A 15,273-nucleotide genomic window follows, 5' to 3' on the forward strand; every position below is an offset into this window, starting at 1 on the left:
AATTTCTCTCTCATAAGAATTTTGTTTTATTTTCCTAGCACCCTCTAAGCGTTCTGACAGGAAAAAAACAAACCACTTTGAAGGTGGTTTAAGCTCCTTCTACAATTATCCCAGCGAGATCCCATGGGGACCAGCCACCAGCAGCCAACAGTGCAAGGCTATTTCCGTAACGAAGGGCTGAGAAGCTCCTCGCTGGGCCAGCGCGCCCCGCGGTGTGAAGGCTGCGGCCTGCGCTCCTGCTGGCCTGGGAGTTGAGAAGCCACCAAGTAACCAGAATGGACCAGGGAGAGGTAGAAAATGGGAGCAGGGTGACTCCAGCATGGGGACAGTGGCTGTGGCTGCCTCCATGCACCCCTTCTTGCCAGCTAGGGGCCCGGGAGAGGACCAAGGCCTCCCCAGTGCAGAGGGCCCTGGCATTAGTTGAGCTCCTCTGGGAGCAGCTGGCCACTTGGGGGGAACCAGGATCCTCTCCTGGACAGGGGCAGCCCCTGGCATCTCCACGTCGCCAGGCCTGGCGGAGGCTGGGCAGCAGTCTGAACTGACTGGGAAACACAGCCTGGCTGCTGCTGTCTCTTTTACCTGGCCAGGTGTACAACAGGCACTAGGCCAAGAAGGCTTAGAGCCTCAGTTTCCATGTGTGCCAAATGGGGACCATCACGCTGTGGCTAAGGGATCGCACACGTCCTTGGTGTGAAGAGTCATTACTGTCATTCTGCACAAAGGCAGCGTGAACCCAAACAGCAGATCTTCGGTATGGGGCTGCCACTGCTGAGGGATATTGTCACCCTTGCGGGAGGGGAAGTGTTAAGGGACCTGGGCTACCTTGTGCTGCCTGCTTTAGTGACAGTCACTTCTTGGACTGCAGCGATGTGCACGCAGGCTGCTCCCCTGCCTGGGAAAAGCTACCTTCTTCTCATCTCTGACCACCTTTTGGGGTTGGAGGATGCCTTCCACGTGAAAGGTGGGAGGCCGAGGCTCAGGGAGCTGCTGGGAGTCTTCCAAGGCTGCAGGGAGGAAGCGCGGAAGCCAAGTCCAGCGCCGTCCTGTCCTACCTGCCTACCAGCAACACGCCCGGCTTTGGTCTTGGCACTGGCCGCAGTAGCTCTTGCTCGGTTACTGCCCCAGTTAGGTAAACAGCAGAGGTACCAGGAAGGGCCTCAGTGAATAAGAAGCAGGAGAGGAAGGAGCCAGGCAAGGAGGGCCCGGCTAGGAACGCAGGGAAGGGAGGGCTCCCCAGCCCGACCCTGGGCGATCAGGACAGCAGAGGAGGGACAGCCTCACGGTGAAAAGGCACTTCTGGGCAGGCCTTTTCTTCTTAAAGACTGTGCAGGGGCCCACATGACCGAGGAGCCAACCGCTTGGGGACCCTGGTCTTAGGAGCACAAGACTGAGCCAGAGCCCATCCCCAGGGCATCCCACAGGCAGGCAAGGGGACGCCCCCCCAGACACAGGGCTGAGTTCCGGCACTCGGGCAGTCTCACCGTGCAACCCGATGGTCACCGGCAATGTGCTTTGGCCTCAGTTTATCCACCTGTCGAAGAACAGACCCAGACCCTCAAAGGTCAGCTGGTCCTACCTCCCACCCAGCCAGGGCCGAGTCCCGTCTGCAGCATCCGCGGGAGACAGGCACTCGCCACCGCACGAAGCAGGCCATTCCCCGTGAGAAGGCTCTTGCTTTTAATCAAATGGCATAATGGCTGTAAAAGGGCTTACAAAACCGAAAGCATAACTGAAGGGGGCTATTATTAACATCATTGGCATTAGAACAGCATCAACATTAGAGGCGATGTTAGAGAGAGCGTGAAATGGGGCCACGGCCAATGAAGGAGGGTGCACAGGAGGGAGGGGCCGCTGGAGGAGGAGCAGGCACGGAGAGACCCCACGGAGCGCCTGGTTTCTCTGGGGAGATTCGACTGCTGGCTGGAGGACCGCTGAGCCCTCCGAGGTCCTCATGAGACAGAGAGGCACATCATTGTGTGGGAGGAAGGAGGGACCACTCCTGGACCCCAGCGGAACCTAGCCCCTTGGGGTCTGCTGTTTGTAGAAGGCGCCCATCAGACTCCCCGGTTCCCTGGTGGGGGCCCCGGAGGCTGGGCTGGCAGGGAGGAGCCTGCTCGTGCTGGGAGGTACGTGCTTGCCCAGGGCCCCTGCTGCGGTGGGGAAGAGCTCCCATGAAGGCAGGGACTCAGGGAGGAGCAGGTGCAGAGGGTCAGAGCCGGAGGGTCTTGGAGACCAACACAGGGAGAGCTCGAGGTCCACAGTGGCCTGGCTAGTTCAGGGCTGCACCGCGGGGACAGCCGAGGCCATCTATCTGCCCAGGGAAAGCAAGCATCCAACCCAGCACCAGGCAAGTGACAGGGCCTCGAAATGGCTGTCTTCCCAGACCCAGTGGCCTTTGCTCAGGCGTCTCAGACCAGAACGCCTGAGCTTTCCCTCCTGCCCGCCAAGGCGGACTCCAGAGCCCCGCGCCCTGCGCGAGCCGCACGCAGCAGCCAGGGCCAGGGCTACTCACCCACGATCTCGTTCTCCTCCAGGTTGATGGTCTCCAGCGCCGGCAGGGTGGTAAGCTGCTCCGGAAAGTCCTGGAACTGGTTTCGGGACAGGTCAATGGCCTTGAGGTGCTGCAGGGCACTGACCTCACTGGGGAGGCGGTGCAGGAAATTCCCTTCCAGGTGGAGCTCTGCCCCGCGCAGGGAAGAAGAGAGAACGGGGTGAGAAGGGGGCTGTCCAGAGGCCACAGCGACTGCCGGCCACCGCTCTCTGCTGGGCCAGGACAGCAGTGAGGAAGCCCCAGGCCACAGAGGAAGTCCCGCAGGCAGCTGGTTAAATGTATATTTATGCTAGAGGAGGGACAGCTCCTACCATTGCTCGGGGCCTGCCACCTGTCATCCTAGCTGAGGTCATGCCACCTGCTCTCGGCTTTGGACTGGAAGGCTCTCCCCACAGACACCCGGGCCTAGAGAAGGGGTCAGGATGTGCAGGCTCCTCCCTCAGACGAGGCCTCAGCTCCAGGCTTGAAGGGGTGGCCAGGATGGGCCTGGGTTCCCTGTATCCCAGCTAATGGACCCGCTCTCCACAGCTCTCCCTGCCCAAGGGGCTGCCTGGGCAGCCACGTTCTTTCTGTGTCACCTGCCCCTGCCCCCCTGCCCACCCACAGCTGACCAGACATGGGTGGGGTCCTGCCTGGAGAGTGGTCACTGCAAGAGCTGACCAGAGGCCTGTGCAGGGACCTGTGAGGCAGGAGCGGGGCCGGGAGCCCCTCTGTCGGGAGCCTGGCCCAGGCAGTGCCGAGACGGGCCGGGTGGTGGAGGATGAAGGTGAAATGCCACATTCTAGCAAAGAAGCCAGGAGGTGACAGGGCCCTGCACAGGGAGGAGGGGTGAGGGGCAGAAATATGTTAGCAGGTGGCCGGGGAGCATTACACAGGCTGACAAGAGGGGGCCTGGGGAGTCTGCACTTTTCTTCCTCCTCCAGCCTTCCTGAGTTTGGCTTGAGCTTGTCCTTCTAGTCTACTGAAGGCACCTCTGGAAATGAGCCACAAATTACGAAGTGTGTATTTTCCACATACGAGTTAAATGCTCTCATAATTGCATTTAACGACATAAGGACGAATGGCAAAATTCATGCTAAGTTTTGATTTTTCCTTACTCAGAACAACACGAAATAGCAAATGAAAAGCACCATGCTAGGCTGCGAGAGAGACTGCAAATAAAGGGAAAAGCTTCCTACGTACCTTCACGGGCACTTTTCCCTGCTTTCTGGACAGGAGAGAATTCTCGCTGGACCCCACCAATTATGCAGCCGGCCCTGCCCCTCCTCTGTGCTCCACGCCCTTCCACAGCCCCATGATGCAGCTGCTCAGAGGTCCCAACAGCCCCTCCCAGGGGTCCTGCAGTGAGAGCTGAGCCCCTGCCCCACCCAGGGCCTGTGTACACATATGTGTGCATGTGCACACACACACACACACACACACACACACACGCACACACACACACATACACATGCCTGGGGACCAGCCCCGTGGCAGGTCCCCTGCTCCAGCACGCTGGGGCTCTGGGCAGGTGGGAACTGCATCTGACTCATCTTTGTCCCTACGTCCAGCCTCCCAAAGGGCACCTTGTGGTCACTCAGCAAATAACTGATAAATAATGACTCTTCTCTCCCTAGGAAGCAAATAGATAATGCAGGGGGCCCGGGCTGCCTCCCATGTTTCCATCTTCAGGGACATCCTGAACCCAAGGTTCCACTAGGAGATCCACCATCGGTTCCAGGCAAACCCAGGCCCCCTCTAGCAGCCAGGTTCTTGGATAGGCACACCTTAAACCATAAAATGACACTACGCTATCCAGATCACCTTTACAAGGTCCCAGTATTGGAGCAGACGTTGGACAGCATCTAGTCCAGGGTTCCCCAAATGTGCTTTTGTCCGACAGCATTTCCTCAAACAGGCCAAGTATGCTGCTGCCTCAGGGCTTTTGCACGTGCAATTCCCTCTTACTAAACCACTATTTACTCGTGTATTTGCAAGGCTTGCTGCCTCACTTCATTTGTATCTTTGCTCAAATGTTATCCTACCTAAAGTAGGATACTCATGCCCACGCATTGGATTCTGTTCTGTTCTCCTGTAGCGCTCACTTTTATAGTATCCATTATTACCCAACATGTTAACTTACTTGTAAATTATCTGGCTCTTTCTCTGAGAACATAAACTGCACAAGGGTGGGGCTTTGCCTCTATTGTAGAAAAGTATGCACAACACTGCCCAGTACACAGTGAGCATTCAATAAATATTTGAAGAGTACATAAATGAACGAGTGACTCTGAGTGTCACCCTGACAATTCTGCCAAAATCGGTTCCACATACGCCTTTCCTTAAATTGATGTGTTCTTTCTTTACTTATATAAAAATAAAAAAGCTGGGGTGGCCAGCTCCTTAAATGTGTGAGGGTGACCAAAGGGGCTGAATTGCAACTGGGAAGGGAGGGGACACTTCCCACTAGCGAGCTCTGGCGGGGTGCAGATCTGCTGTGAGAGAGGCAGTGTCAGCCCACCTGAGGGATCAGGCCCACGCCCGTTGACAAAGTGCTGGGCCTGAGCAGGGGACAGTTTCCAGGAGACAGCCCTTCTGTGTGACACCAGAGGTTTAGCTCACTACGTATGGGACTAATGTCTGTTGAACACTACTCCACTCCAGGCACTTCTTCTAGGAACACATAATCATCATTTTAATTTTACTATAACCTATTACCTTCAATTTACAGAGATGTGAAATAACTTGCCCAAGGTCACACAAAGCCCAACCTGCCTTATATATCTGACTTTCCTTTTCCAACCCCCAAACCAGGATCTGAACCCCAGCCACCTGTGCCCAGAGCCGGGCACCTCATCACATTGTTGCCCTGCCTTAGGGGCCCTGCACTTGTCCACTGCCCGAGAGAGGGAGACCACTCTGGCACCCCACTTCATCCAGTCTGTACCCTTAATCCCCACAGTGCCTGTTCTCCGAGTGGACGCTCAGCAAACCCCTGCTTATTTAGTGATGAATGAGTGAAGGAGAAGAACCACGAGGACCCAGTTCTGCTCTAACTGTTTATGTGTCCTTGGACCCATCCCCTCTGGTGGCCTCAAGACAATGTCCTTCCTGCCCATGCATCACAGGCTGTGACGATGAGTTGACAGAGGGCCGTGAGAGGCAGGCCGTGCTACACAGTTCAGACATTTACTAGGCACCCACTATTTGCTTAGCCTTGTACTTGAACATGAAAAGGATAATCTTTGAAAATTAAAAACACTCAACCAACGGAAGGAACTACTTCTGGTAGAGGTACAAGACCCATGAGACCTTTGCAGAAACAAAACTGAAAGCCAACGTGAAAGCAGGAATCAAACGGGAAAAATAAGAGAGCGTGGGTGTGGCTATGACACATGACTTACAGGCAAGTCTCTCAGATGCTGGTACCAAAACAGCCCGCACTTAACAAATACTACCCAGCACCGACCGCAGGGCAGGCACTGCGAGGTGGCAGGAAGCCATGGCCAACAAGCCAGACCAGATCTGTCCCTTAACAATCTTGTATACTAGTGGGGTGAGAAAGTCATAAACAAGAAAAGAAATAAGGTTATTTCAGATTGCTAGGAAGGCAGGTAAGGTCAGAGGGAAGGAACCAGCTCTGCAAAGAGCCCAGGGAAGACCTAACAGAGCAAGCGACAAGCTTGAAGTCCCTGAAGTAGGAAAGAACTTGGTGTGTCAAAGGAACAGGAAGGAGATCCATGTGTCTGGGGTGGGAGGTAAAAGATGAAAAGTGGTTGAGAAGAGGCTGGAATCGTGTTATTCAGGCCTTCAGGGACCTTGGGACGGTGCTGGATTTTACTCTCAGTGACACAGCAAGCCAGGAAAAGCTTTTTTAGGAGGGGTGTGCATAACCTAGTCGATTTTGTGTTGATTGGGTATACTGAGACCTTACTGAACTCACTTTTTGTTTTGAGGGGAATTGGGGTTTTTTCCCCCTTTTTTTGTGGGTTTTCTTGGGTTTTTTTTTTGGCAAATTCCTTGGGATTTTCTATGTAGACAATGATGTCATCTGCAAATAGAGATAGTTTTATTTCTTCATTTCTAATCTGTATGCTTTTTATTTCTTTTTCTTGTCCTACTGCAATGGTTAGACCTTTCAGGGTGAAAGTGGACATCCTAACCTCGTTCCCAGTCTTAGAGGGGGAAGCACTTCATCATTAAGTCCCATGTTAGCTGCAGGATTTTTGTGGATGCTCCTTACCAAGTTGAGGTAGCTCCCCCATATTCCTCGTTTGCTGAAAGTTTTTGTCATGAATGGCTATTGCAGTTTGTCAAATGATTTTTCTTTGTCAACAGATATGATTTTATGATTCCTCTTTAGCTTTTTGATATGGTGGATTACACTGATTGATTTTCAAATGCTGAACCAGCCTTGCACACCTGGAATAATTGATAAACCCCACTTGGCCATGTCATATATTCTTTTTATACATTGCTGGATTTGATTGCTAATATTTTACTGAGAATTTTTGCATGGCAGATATTGGCTTATAGTTTTATTTTTCTTTCTTTCTTTTTCTCTTTCTTTCTTTTTTCTTTTTTTTTTTTTTTTACTGTCTGCCTGCATTTGATGTCAGAGTAATATCAGCCTCATAGCATGGCTTGGGAAGTATGCCCTTCTCTTCTATTTTCTAGAAGAGACTATGTAAAATTGGTGTTACATTTGTTTTAAAAGTTTGGTAGAATTATCCAGTGAAACCATCTGGGCCTGGAGATTTCTTCTTTGGGATCTTTTTATTTAGAAGCTCAATTTCTTTAATGGTCATAGGCCTACTCAGATTGTCCATTTCATCTTGGTTGAGTTTTAGTAGTTTGTGGTTTTCAAGAAAATGGTCCATTTCTTCTAAGTTGCCAAATTTATGAGGGCAAAGTTGTTTATAATAAACCTGGTAGGTTTTGGGCGAGAACCAAACCATGGAGCTGCTTCTAGGCCCCCTCCCCAGGGAAGGGCAACGAGAGCAGGTTCCCAGAGTAAATGCCTCACCCCTGTCAAATTCCCCATCTTGCCCACCTCCTAGGGCTTTATGTGCCAAATCCCATCAAAATTGTCAGAGTAAATCTCACAGGTGGCCAAGTCTGAGCCCCATGGGAGGAAAGCATTCTAGGAAAAAGCCTCAAACTGGATACAAATGGGACCTGCTCCCTCCTGTGAGAGGGGCTGGCAGGAGAGCAAGTTCTCCTGCACCATCGAGGCTCACGTCTCAGAAGTCATGGCCCAACAAGGTCCCTGAGTGACTTCACCTACACCAGCGTCCACTGCTATACCCAAGCCACCTTATTCACAAGCTCCACAAATCCTCTGTGCAGTAAGGTGAGGTATATGTACACAACTAATTAAAAATGCCCCATTGGCATTAGACAAACTTCCAGTAGCCAAACCACCTGCTTCCAAGACAGGAGCCTGACCACGGGCCTGGGGACGCTGAGCTGAGGTCTTGCCTCACATCTGCCTGGAGGTGGGTCAGACAAGCCACTTCTCCCTTCTGAGTCTCCCTTCTGGGTCCCCCATCCCCAAAGACTTGGACTTGGGGATCTCTGCAACTCTGTTCTTACTGAAACTCCCTGCGTAGAGACAGATTTCTATGACAGGACCATCTTCCTGACTACTTGGCCAGAGTCCTCTTGTAGACACAGTCAGGCCCCATAGTGTCAACCTCATCACCACATCAGAGCTGTTGTTCATCAAGAATCTTCCACGCACCACATCCTGCACAGGGCACCTTATGTGTGTTATCTCCAACCTCACAAAATCACTGTGTGTAGATGCTTCCCCATTTCTCACATGGGGAAACTGAGGCCTGGAGAGGCCAACTGCTGCCAGCAAGGTTGCTGATGACTTTGCATTCGTTCTTATTATCTCCTATGTGGCCCTGACCTGGGCACTCAAGGTTTGCTCTATTGTTTCCACTTCAGAGGAAGAATCAAGCGTGGCCCATGGTCCAGCCACCGGGTTGGCCAACATGCTGAGCTTCCAACCAAACCCAGCCCGGGCCACGTCTGACTTCGTTTCTCACCCCGGGGTCTCGGCCCCCTGGCTGTCTGCCCAGAGTCTCACCACCCCCTCTCTGGTCTCAGGGGGCTGAACTAAGGGCTCCAGGGCTAAAGTCAAACAAACTAGGTTCCCGGGATGGACAGGGGTTCTGGGAGAAGACCCCACTTCATCCCACTCCCAAGGTTGTCCCCAGCTTGAGAGCAGCCCCAGTCATGACAGTTCTTTATTAATCACACCTACCGAACTGTAGTTTCCGGTGTCTGTTAAATGGACTTCTTCCCCAAGTTCCTCCTATTACTTCCTGCAACAGCCTTATCTTGGACCACTGCCAAGGCTGACTCAGAGGCTCAGATTTACCCCAGCAGAGACAGGAGGTCTGCTGATTCCATTAGGAGACAGACAAAGCTGGCCTGCAGTAATTACGTAGCCCATCAGCCAGAGAATGTGGCATCTCCAAAAATATCTGCCCACTGAGGATCGGTCAGCACCTCAGCTCTGACCCCACATCAGTGAGCAGTCACGGTCCTGCATGCAAGGACCCCTGGCAAGGCAGAACCAGATGGTCAAGTGGGGCAATAAGTGTCCTCCAAACGGCCCATGCTCAAAATGCAAAGCAAAGCCACAAAACCAAAATCACCTAACCCCAGTGAGAATGGCTTTTATCAAAAAGTCCCAAAACAACAGATGCTGGTGTGGATACAGAGAGAAAGGAACACTCTTATACTGCTGGTGGGACTGCAAACTAGTACAACCTCTATGGAAAGTAGTACGGAGATACCTCAAAGAACTAAAAGTAGACCTACCATTTGATCCAGCAATCTCACTACTGGGCATTTACCCAGAGGGAAAAAAGTCATTTTATCAAAAATATGCCTGTACTTGAATATTTACAACAGCACAATTCACAATTGCAAAGCTGTGGAAACAACCTAAGTGCCTATCAGCCCATGAGTAGATTAATAAAATGTGGTATATATATACTATGGAGTACTACTCAGCCATAAAATGGTGAACTAATACCATTTGTAAAAACCTGGATGGAATTAGAGACCATTCTTCTAAGCGAAGTATCACAAGAACGGAAAACCAAACACCACATGTAACTCACGGTTAAATTGGAGCTAATTGATCAACAGCCATGTGCATGTATATGGTAGTAAAACTCAACAGAAACCAAGTACGTGGGAGGGAGGAGGGGAGAGATAAATATATACCTAACCGGTACTATGCATGCTACCTTGGTGATGAGCACATTTATAACTTTGATCAAACTGTACAAAAGCAAAACATGTAATCAAAACATTTGTACTCCCATAATATTCTAAAATATATAAAAAGAAAAACAAAAACAAAAAATTGGCCCATGCTCAGTGCTGAGGAAGCTCCACACAGAGACAGCTGTGGCCCACAGGGGTCAGAGGGCACAGGGGTCAGAAAGCCACACTCTCTCCTGGGGATAGATAAAGGGAAGAGGGGAGAAAACACTTTAAACTGGGTCTGGGGCAGATGAAAACGAACTACTAAACATTCTGCCCAATGAAAAGGCTAAGGCAGCTCTCATTGTACCAACTTTCTCAAATATATTTTAACAAAACCAAAATACAAAACAGTGCGCATCCCCTACTCCTGTGAATAGTTTATAAAGCAGCTCTGGATCTGCAGCCACAGTCTCAACCTCCTTTTTTCTTGCTGTGTGACCTCAGGCAAGTTACCCAGGCTCTCTCTGCTTCAGTTTCCTCACTTAAAAAAGAGAGAAAGAGATAATAAGAGTACCCACCTTCAGACTTATAAAGATTTAAATAATTTCATACTAGTGCTTACAACAGTACTTGCCCATGGTGATACATTATCAAGGCTACTAATATTAAATATATTTATATTTACATAGGCATAGAATATCTCTAGAACTGGTAATGGTGGCTGCCTCTGGGCAGAGAACTGGATGTCTGGGAACAGGAGAAAAAGGGAGACATTTTTGCCTATTATCCTTTCAACCCTTGGAATATTGTGTTTTGTGCAACTATTGCCTAATCAAAAAGAAACAAGTAAATGGATACTTTTTTTCAAATGAAACATTAGAGCTCTGCAGGTATGTCAGGCGCAGGAACAACTAGAGAGACACATGGGAGTGGGTAAGAAAGGCAGAGGTGGGTATGGAATCTTGTCTAAACTGCAGGGCCAAAGGAGATCTGTGCTTAGCACTTGGAGGAGGGAAGTGAAGGGAAGCTGCAGAATCCTCTGTCACATAGGGACCCTGGAGGACAGACGCATCCGCGTTGGCTCAGAGGCACACCGTCCCAGTGCTTCAGGTGTGCCCTTCTCCCCACGCCCACTGGCACACAAGTCCCGGGCTAGATAGGCAGAGGGGCTGCTGAGGTCTGCTGCTTGCCAGGGGTTGTTAAGATGCAGGATGGAGAAGATGCTCTCCTGCTTTCATGGCAGGACTACCTCTCCAGGCTGCTACCAACTGTCCTCCAAAGCAAATTTAATTTATTTCGTCCAGCTCTGTGGGTTGGTTGGTCTCTGCAGGGCCATTCTTCTGTTCTCTCTTGTAGAGCCTTAAAATGTCCTTGGACCTTGGTAATCTCATTTCTGGGATTCTATCCTAAGGATGCTGAAGCCCATGACACGTGGGTGCCTTTAACACTGCTAGGGAGGGCTGACCCACTGCCCAGAAGCGTGCATGAGGGGGTCACGAAGAGTTTTACCTTTGCTCTGCTGAGGTCATCCAGGTAACCCTAGGGTCCAGACATCCCTGAGGATTGATGGCAAAACTGATGCAGAAGGCATCACCTGATCACCACCTCGATATCGGGCGGGAACTTTTCATCATCAGCAGTTGGAGGTCGCCCTTTGTGAATAACTCAGGGGTTATGAACTCTCCCAGACCCCACTATTCCAGTGGTGGGGGGCCCTGACAGAGTAGAGCTGCCTGACCCCAGACCACGACTGGACGTCAGTGTCCGACTGACCGCTACAAAGCTTCCAGGTCTGGCTGGTTCCCAGCACACGTCTGTATCAGCCTTTTCTCTTTTGTCCACTAAGCGACATCAGCTGAGAATAGTAAACCCGGCGGGCGGAAGCAAAGTAGCAAGTGGGGGAAGAAGAGCACGCTGTGACTGTACCCCCATCTCCTTCTGCTTTGGGGTTACCCACCCCAATGGCCTGTCTGAGGACAGCTCTCTCACTGCCCAGTTTTGCATATTTGTCAGGCCTGGGGATCCCCTCCCTTTCCAGAACACCAGGGAATAAGCCCTTCAGGGTCCCTGACAGACACTGTCCACTGGCACACCCCCTCCTCATCCTCCAATACCTCCTGAGACTCCTGACCGCACGTGGTCAATGGCAGCTTGGATGGTGTGACCTGAGGAACAGAGGGACCAGCCCTGTCTTCCTGTCAGCGGGAACTCAGTTGCTTCAAACTAGCTTCTCGGTGCCTCTGCCCACACCCGCCCCCAGGCACCAGGCACGTGGGGGAGGGGGCCTCAGAGCAGAAGACTGTCCGGGTTACCAGAGGTATAGCCGAGGCCCTGGTGCCTCCCTCCCACCTGTCCTGATTACAGAGGTAATGAGGAAAATTGCTCCACTTTCTCCGGCAGCAAACAAAGGAGCTGCTGCCTGGAGGCCCCAGTGGTGAGGACAACAGGGCCCCAGGTGAGCCAGCTCTGTAGACAGGCCCCTCCTGGGGAGGTGCGTCATGCCCTGCAGGGCTGCTCCCGAAGTGACCCTGAGGTCACCGTGCTGTGAGGAGGAACCGTACTTTCTTCTGGCTGGCTGGCACCTCCCTGTCAGGAGAGCTTAAAGCACGCACGCTTGGGAGAACATCAGAAGGAGGCAAAGACGCCTGTTGCTGCTCAAAACCACAGCAGAAAACAAGCTGCAGGCCCAGAGGATGTCTCGCCGCCACACTGCTGCAGGGACGGGGGCTCCCGCGGAGCCCAGCTAGCAGCCCTCTGGGGCCCAGCTCTGACTGGCAAGCTCTGTCGCCCCGTTCTCTCCTGCTGCGGGGCCTTTGGGTCAGCTGTCTCCACAGAGGCACTCAGCCCAGATGACCGCAGCAGCCCCCGACTCCCAGCCCACCCACACCTGCGGGAACTGCCCTCAGCCAGCCAAAGCCCCAGGCGCTGCCTCCCTGCCCACCGCGCCCCCCCCAACGCCAGGCTCCCCTGGGGAGCGGGCTCGCCTGCTTTGAAGGATCGCACAAGCTCCCTCAGCACTTGGCCGTGGAGGCTCTGCCCATTCCCCCACCTTTCCAGCCTCCCGTCTGGACTCAGCTCTTCTCCCGGCTGGGATGCTCCCCTCTGCCTTTTCCACAGGGCCTGTCCCACGCCCACCTCCCAGGACTCTTCCCAAATATCCCTGCGTGGGCCGATCACCCCCTTCAGCCAGTCCCTCTGCTCTAATCATCTTGTGCTACCTTTCCAGTCATTTCCCAAACAACCTTTCATCTTCCTGAAAGATGCTTCAGAAACTCCCCCTTATTTACCAGGCAATCTCCTACTCATCTGTCAAATCCCGGCTTCAAGTTGTTCTCCCTGGAGGTTTTCTGATTCCCTAGCCACTCCGACCAGAATTGACTTCGCCTGCTCGGTAAACGCCTGCCTTGCCTCCCTCACTCCATGGGGTGCAAGTCTGCTCACACACCCGCCTCCCCTGCCAGACAGCGGCTCCTCCAGGGCCACGTCCGGCTCTCAGTTTTCTTATCCTTCCCCCATGACATGAGCGCTACCGGGATTACATGACACGATGCACAGAGGACACTTGGCGTGGAGCTGGGAGAGCTGAGCACTCAATGAATGGGGGCTCTTGTGTCACTGCCCCGTGCATCCCACGGCCAGGCCAGCACAGATGCTTGTGACGATCTGCTGAACTGAACTGAAAGGCAGAGGTGTGAGAGGCTGAATATACAAACAGACAATGACCAGACCAAGTATAAAAACAGAACTCTGATCCACAACGTGCAGCTATCTACACATTGTAGGAAGTCAGACTGTATCTCTAACAATAATCCAGGAAGCCAAACAATATCCCCTGTAACACCTGGTCCCAATGGTCAGGACTGATGGCGTCCCTGATTTTTGTCCCTGCTTCCAACTGAGGACCAACCAGAGAAAACCAAATATGAGCCCCTAACCATCACGTAGGACACCCCACTTCTAGTCTGCGGCTTCCCCCTGCCACCAGCCGCCAGTCGGAGAGTACCTGAAGGCTCCCCTTATTTCTACGACACAGCTGTCCCACTGTGCCGCCCGCCTTGAGTCTCTTCCAAAACATCAGTGCTGGTGCCCACTCCCTTCCAGCACAGCAAACTCAGAATAAATAGCCTTTGCTTTCCTCATGTGGGTGGTCTTCGTTTATTTCCATAGGTGCGTCTCGTATACCTCTGGTGTCTGGCAGGCCCAGGTATGCTCAATAAAAAGAGCTGAGTGGCTAGGGAGGAAGTGGGGTGACAGGGATCCAGCAGAAGAGGGGACAGAGCCAGAGCCACAGTGGGGGGACCCACTCTCCATAGGTCCCACCTGCCATCAGACCAGTTCCACCTGTGCCCTCGGCTTTCTCGGGCCTTGCTTTTTCCTTCCATGAAATGGGTGAAGGACATCAAGGGGGTAGAATCTCTTACAGACGGCCCAGCCCTGAGGGGGCCTTGAGCCTCGGCCCTGAGACAGCGGGGCGGGCAGGGGGGACACAGAGCATTCTCTCCCCAGCCCACCTCCGTCAAGTACCCAGAAGGGGACACAGCAGGCCTTGCAGAGCCCAGCGAAGCCTGTTTAAGCCTCCTCTTCACACATGAAAGAAGAGGGTTTTTCTAATTGAAAGAAAAACCATAAAAAAGGCTCAGGCCCAGGGCCATCTCTCAGGAAGCAGGGCCAGCGGCCACTCAGCTCAGCCCCTCCCCGCCACTGTCCACCACATCCCTGACCAGCTGCCTCTGTGAAATGCCATTAGCAGGCACACTGGCCTTCCCTTTGTAATCCGAGGCGGTGTGGGGGAGTCTGGAGCCGCTGCCTCAAGGAAGGAGTTCAAACAGCATCCGTCAACAGACTTCGACCAGAGGGTGCTCTGATAAACATAATTCCGCAGCCAGCCGGAGACGGATGTGTGGCACTGTAAGTGGCATTTCTCTAGCACTTTTCTCCGTGCCCCCTGGAGAGGGCCTACTTACTCATGCCACAAGGCACTCCTCAAATGTCAAGTCCTTTGAAAGCTCTTGCTTCCATACCTAGCCCCTGCCCATACCACTCTCAGGAAGTATTAATTCCTCTTCCCTGTGGTTCCTTCCAGCATTTTGTCCATGCCAAGGGCACAGCAATATGTCAGTGGTGAGGATGCGTCTGTCCCGAAACCCTGGCTTCCTTCGGGGAGAGCCTCTGGTGGAGGAGCCTTCTTTGTCCCCCTGCCTCCAAATAGGTTTGGGACATGGCAGGTGCTAAAGGGAAGGTCTCATGAGTGCACAAAAACTCTCCTTGTACCCGAAAGAAACCACCCACCTGCCTGTGTCCTTCCTGGGGGCCCCAGACAACCCCCACCATCCATTTTCAATTGTTCTCTCCTCCCCTGGAAAGCAAATATCCAAACCCAATTGGCTGGACACAGCCGTAGAGGACTCCTGAGCTAATACAGGTGGCTTAAAAAGAAAGCCCTGGCCTGCAAGGTGGACGACCTGGTTTCTAGTCCTGGACCTACTCGTCTGAGACCCTGGACAAGTCCT

At 52.5% G+C, this 15,273-nt stretch overlaps 1 protein-coding gene across 3 annotated transcripts in view; it reads right to left on the bottom strand.

The window, feature by feature from the left end:
• LRRC20 (leucine rich repeat containing 20) overlaps positions 1–15,273 on the bottom strand; it is a 74,811-nt gene that overhangs the window by 19,448 nt on the left and 40,090 nt on the right. For 2 of the 3 annotated variants that reach the window (XM_045569342.1, XM_045569343.1), the window contains exons 4-5: positions 2,513–2,680; positions 1,700–1,948 (exon numbers count right to left, since the gene is read on the bottom strand). In XM_045569342.1, coding sequence (XP_045425298.1) covers positions 1,761–1,948; positions 2,513–2,680 — 356 coding nt within the window. In that variant the 3' untranslated portion in view covers positions 1,700–1,760. Of the gene's footprint in view, positions 1–1,699; positions 1,949–2,512; positions 2,681–15,273 lie in introns of those variants that run through there. The other variant, XM_045569344.1, reaches the window with a different exon arrangement.

The sequence above is a fragment of the Lemur catta genome, chromosome 14 (genome assembly GCF_020740605.2).
Source record: "Lemur catta isolate mLemCat1 chromosome 14, mLemCat1.pri, whole genome shotgun sequence".
Lineage (NCBI taxonomy): Eukaryota > Metazoa > Chordata > Mammalia > Primates > Lemuridae > Lemur > Lemur catta.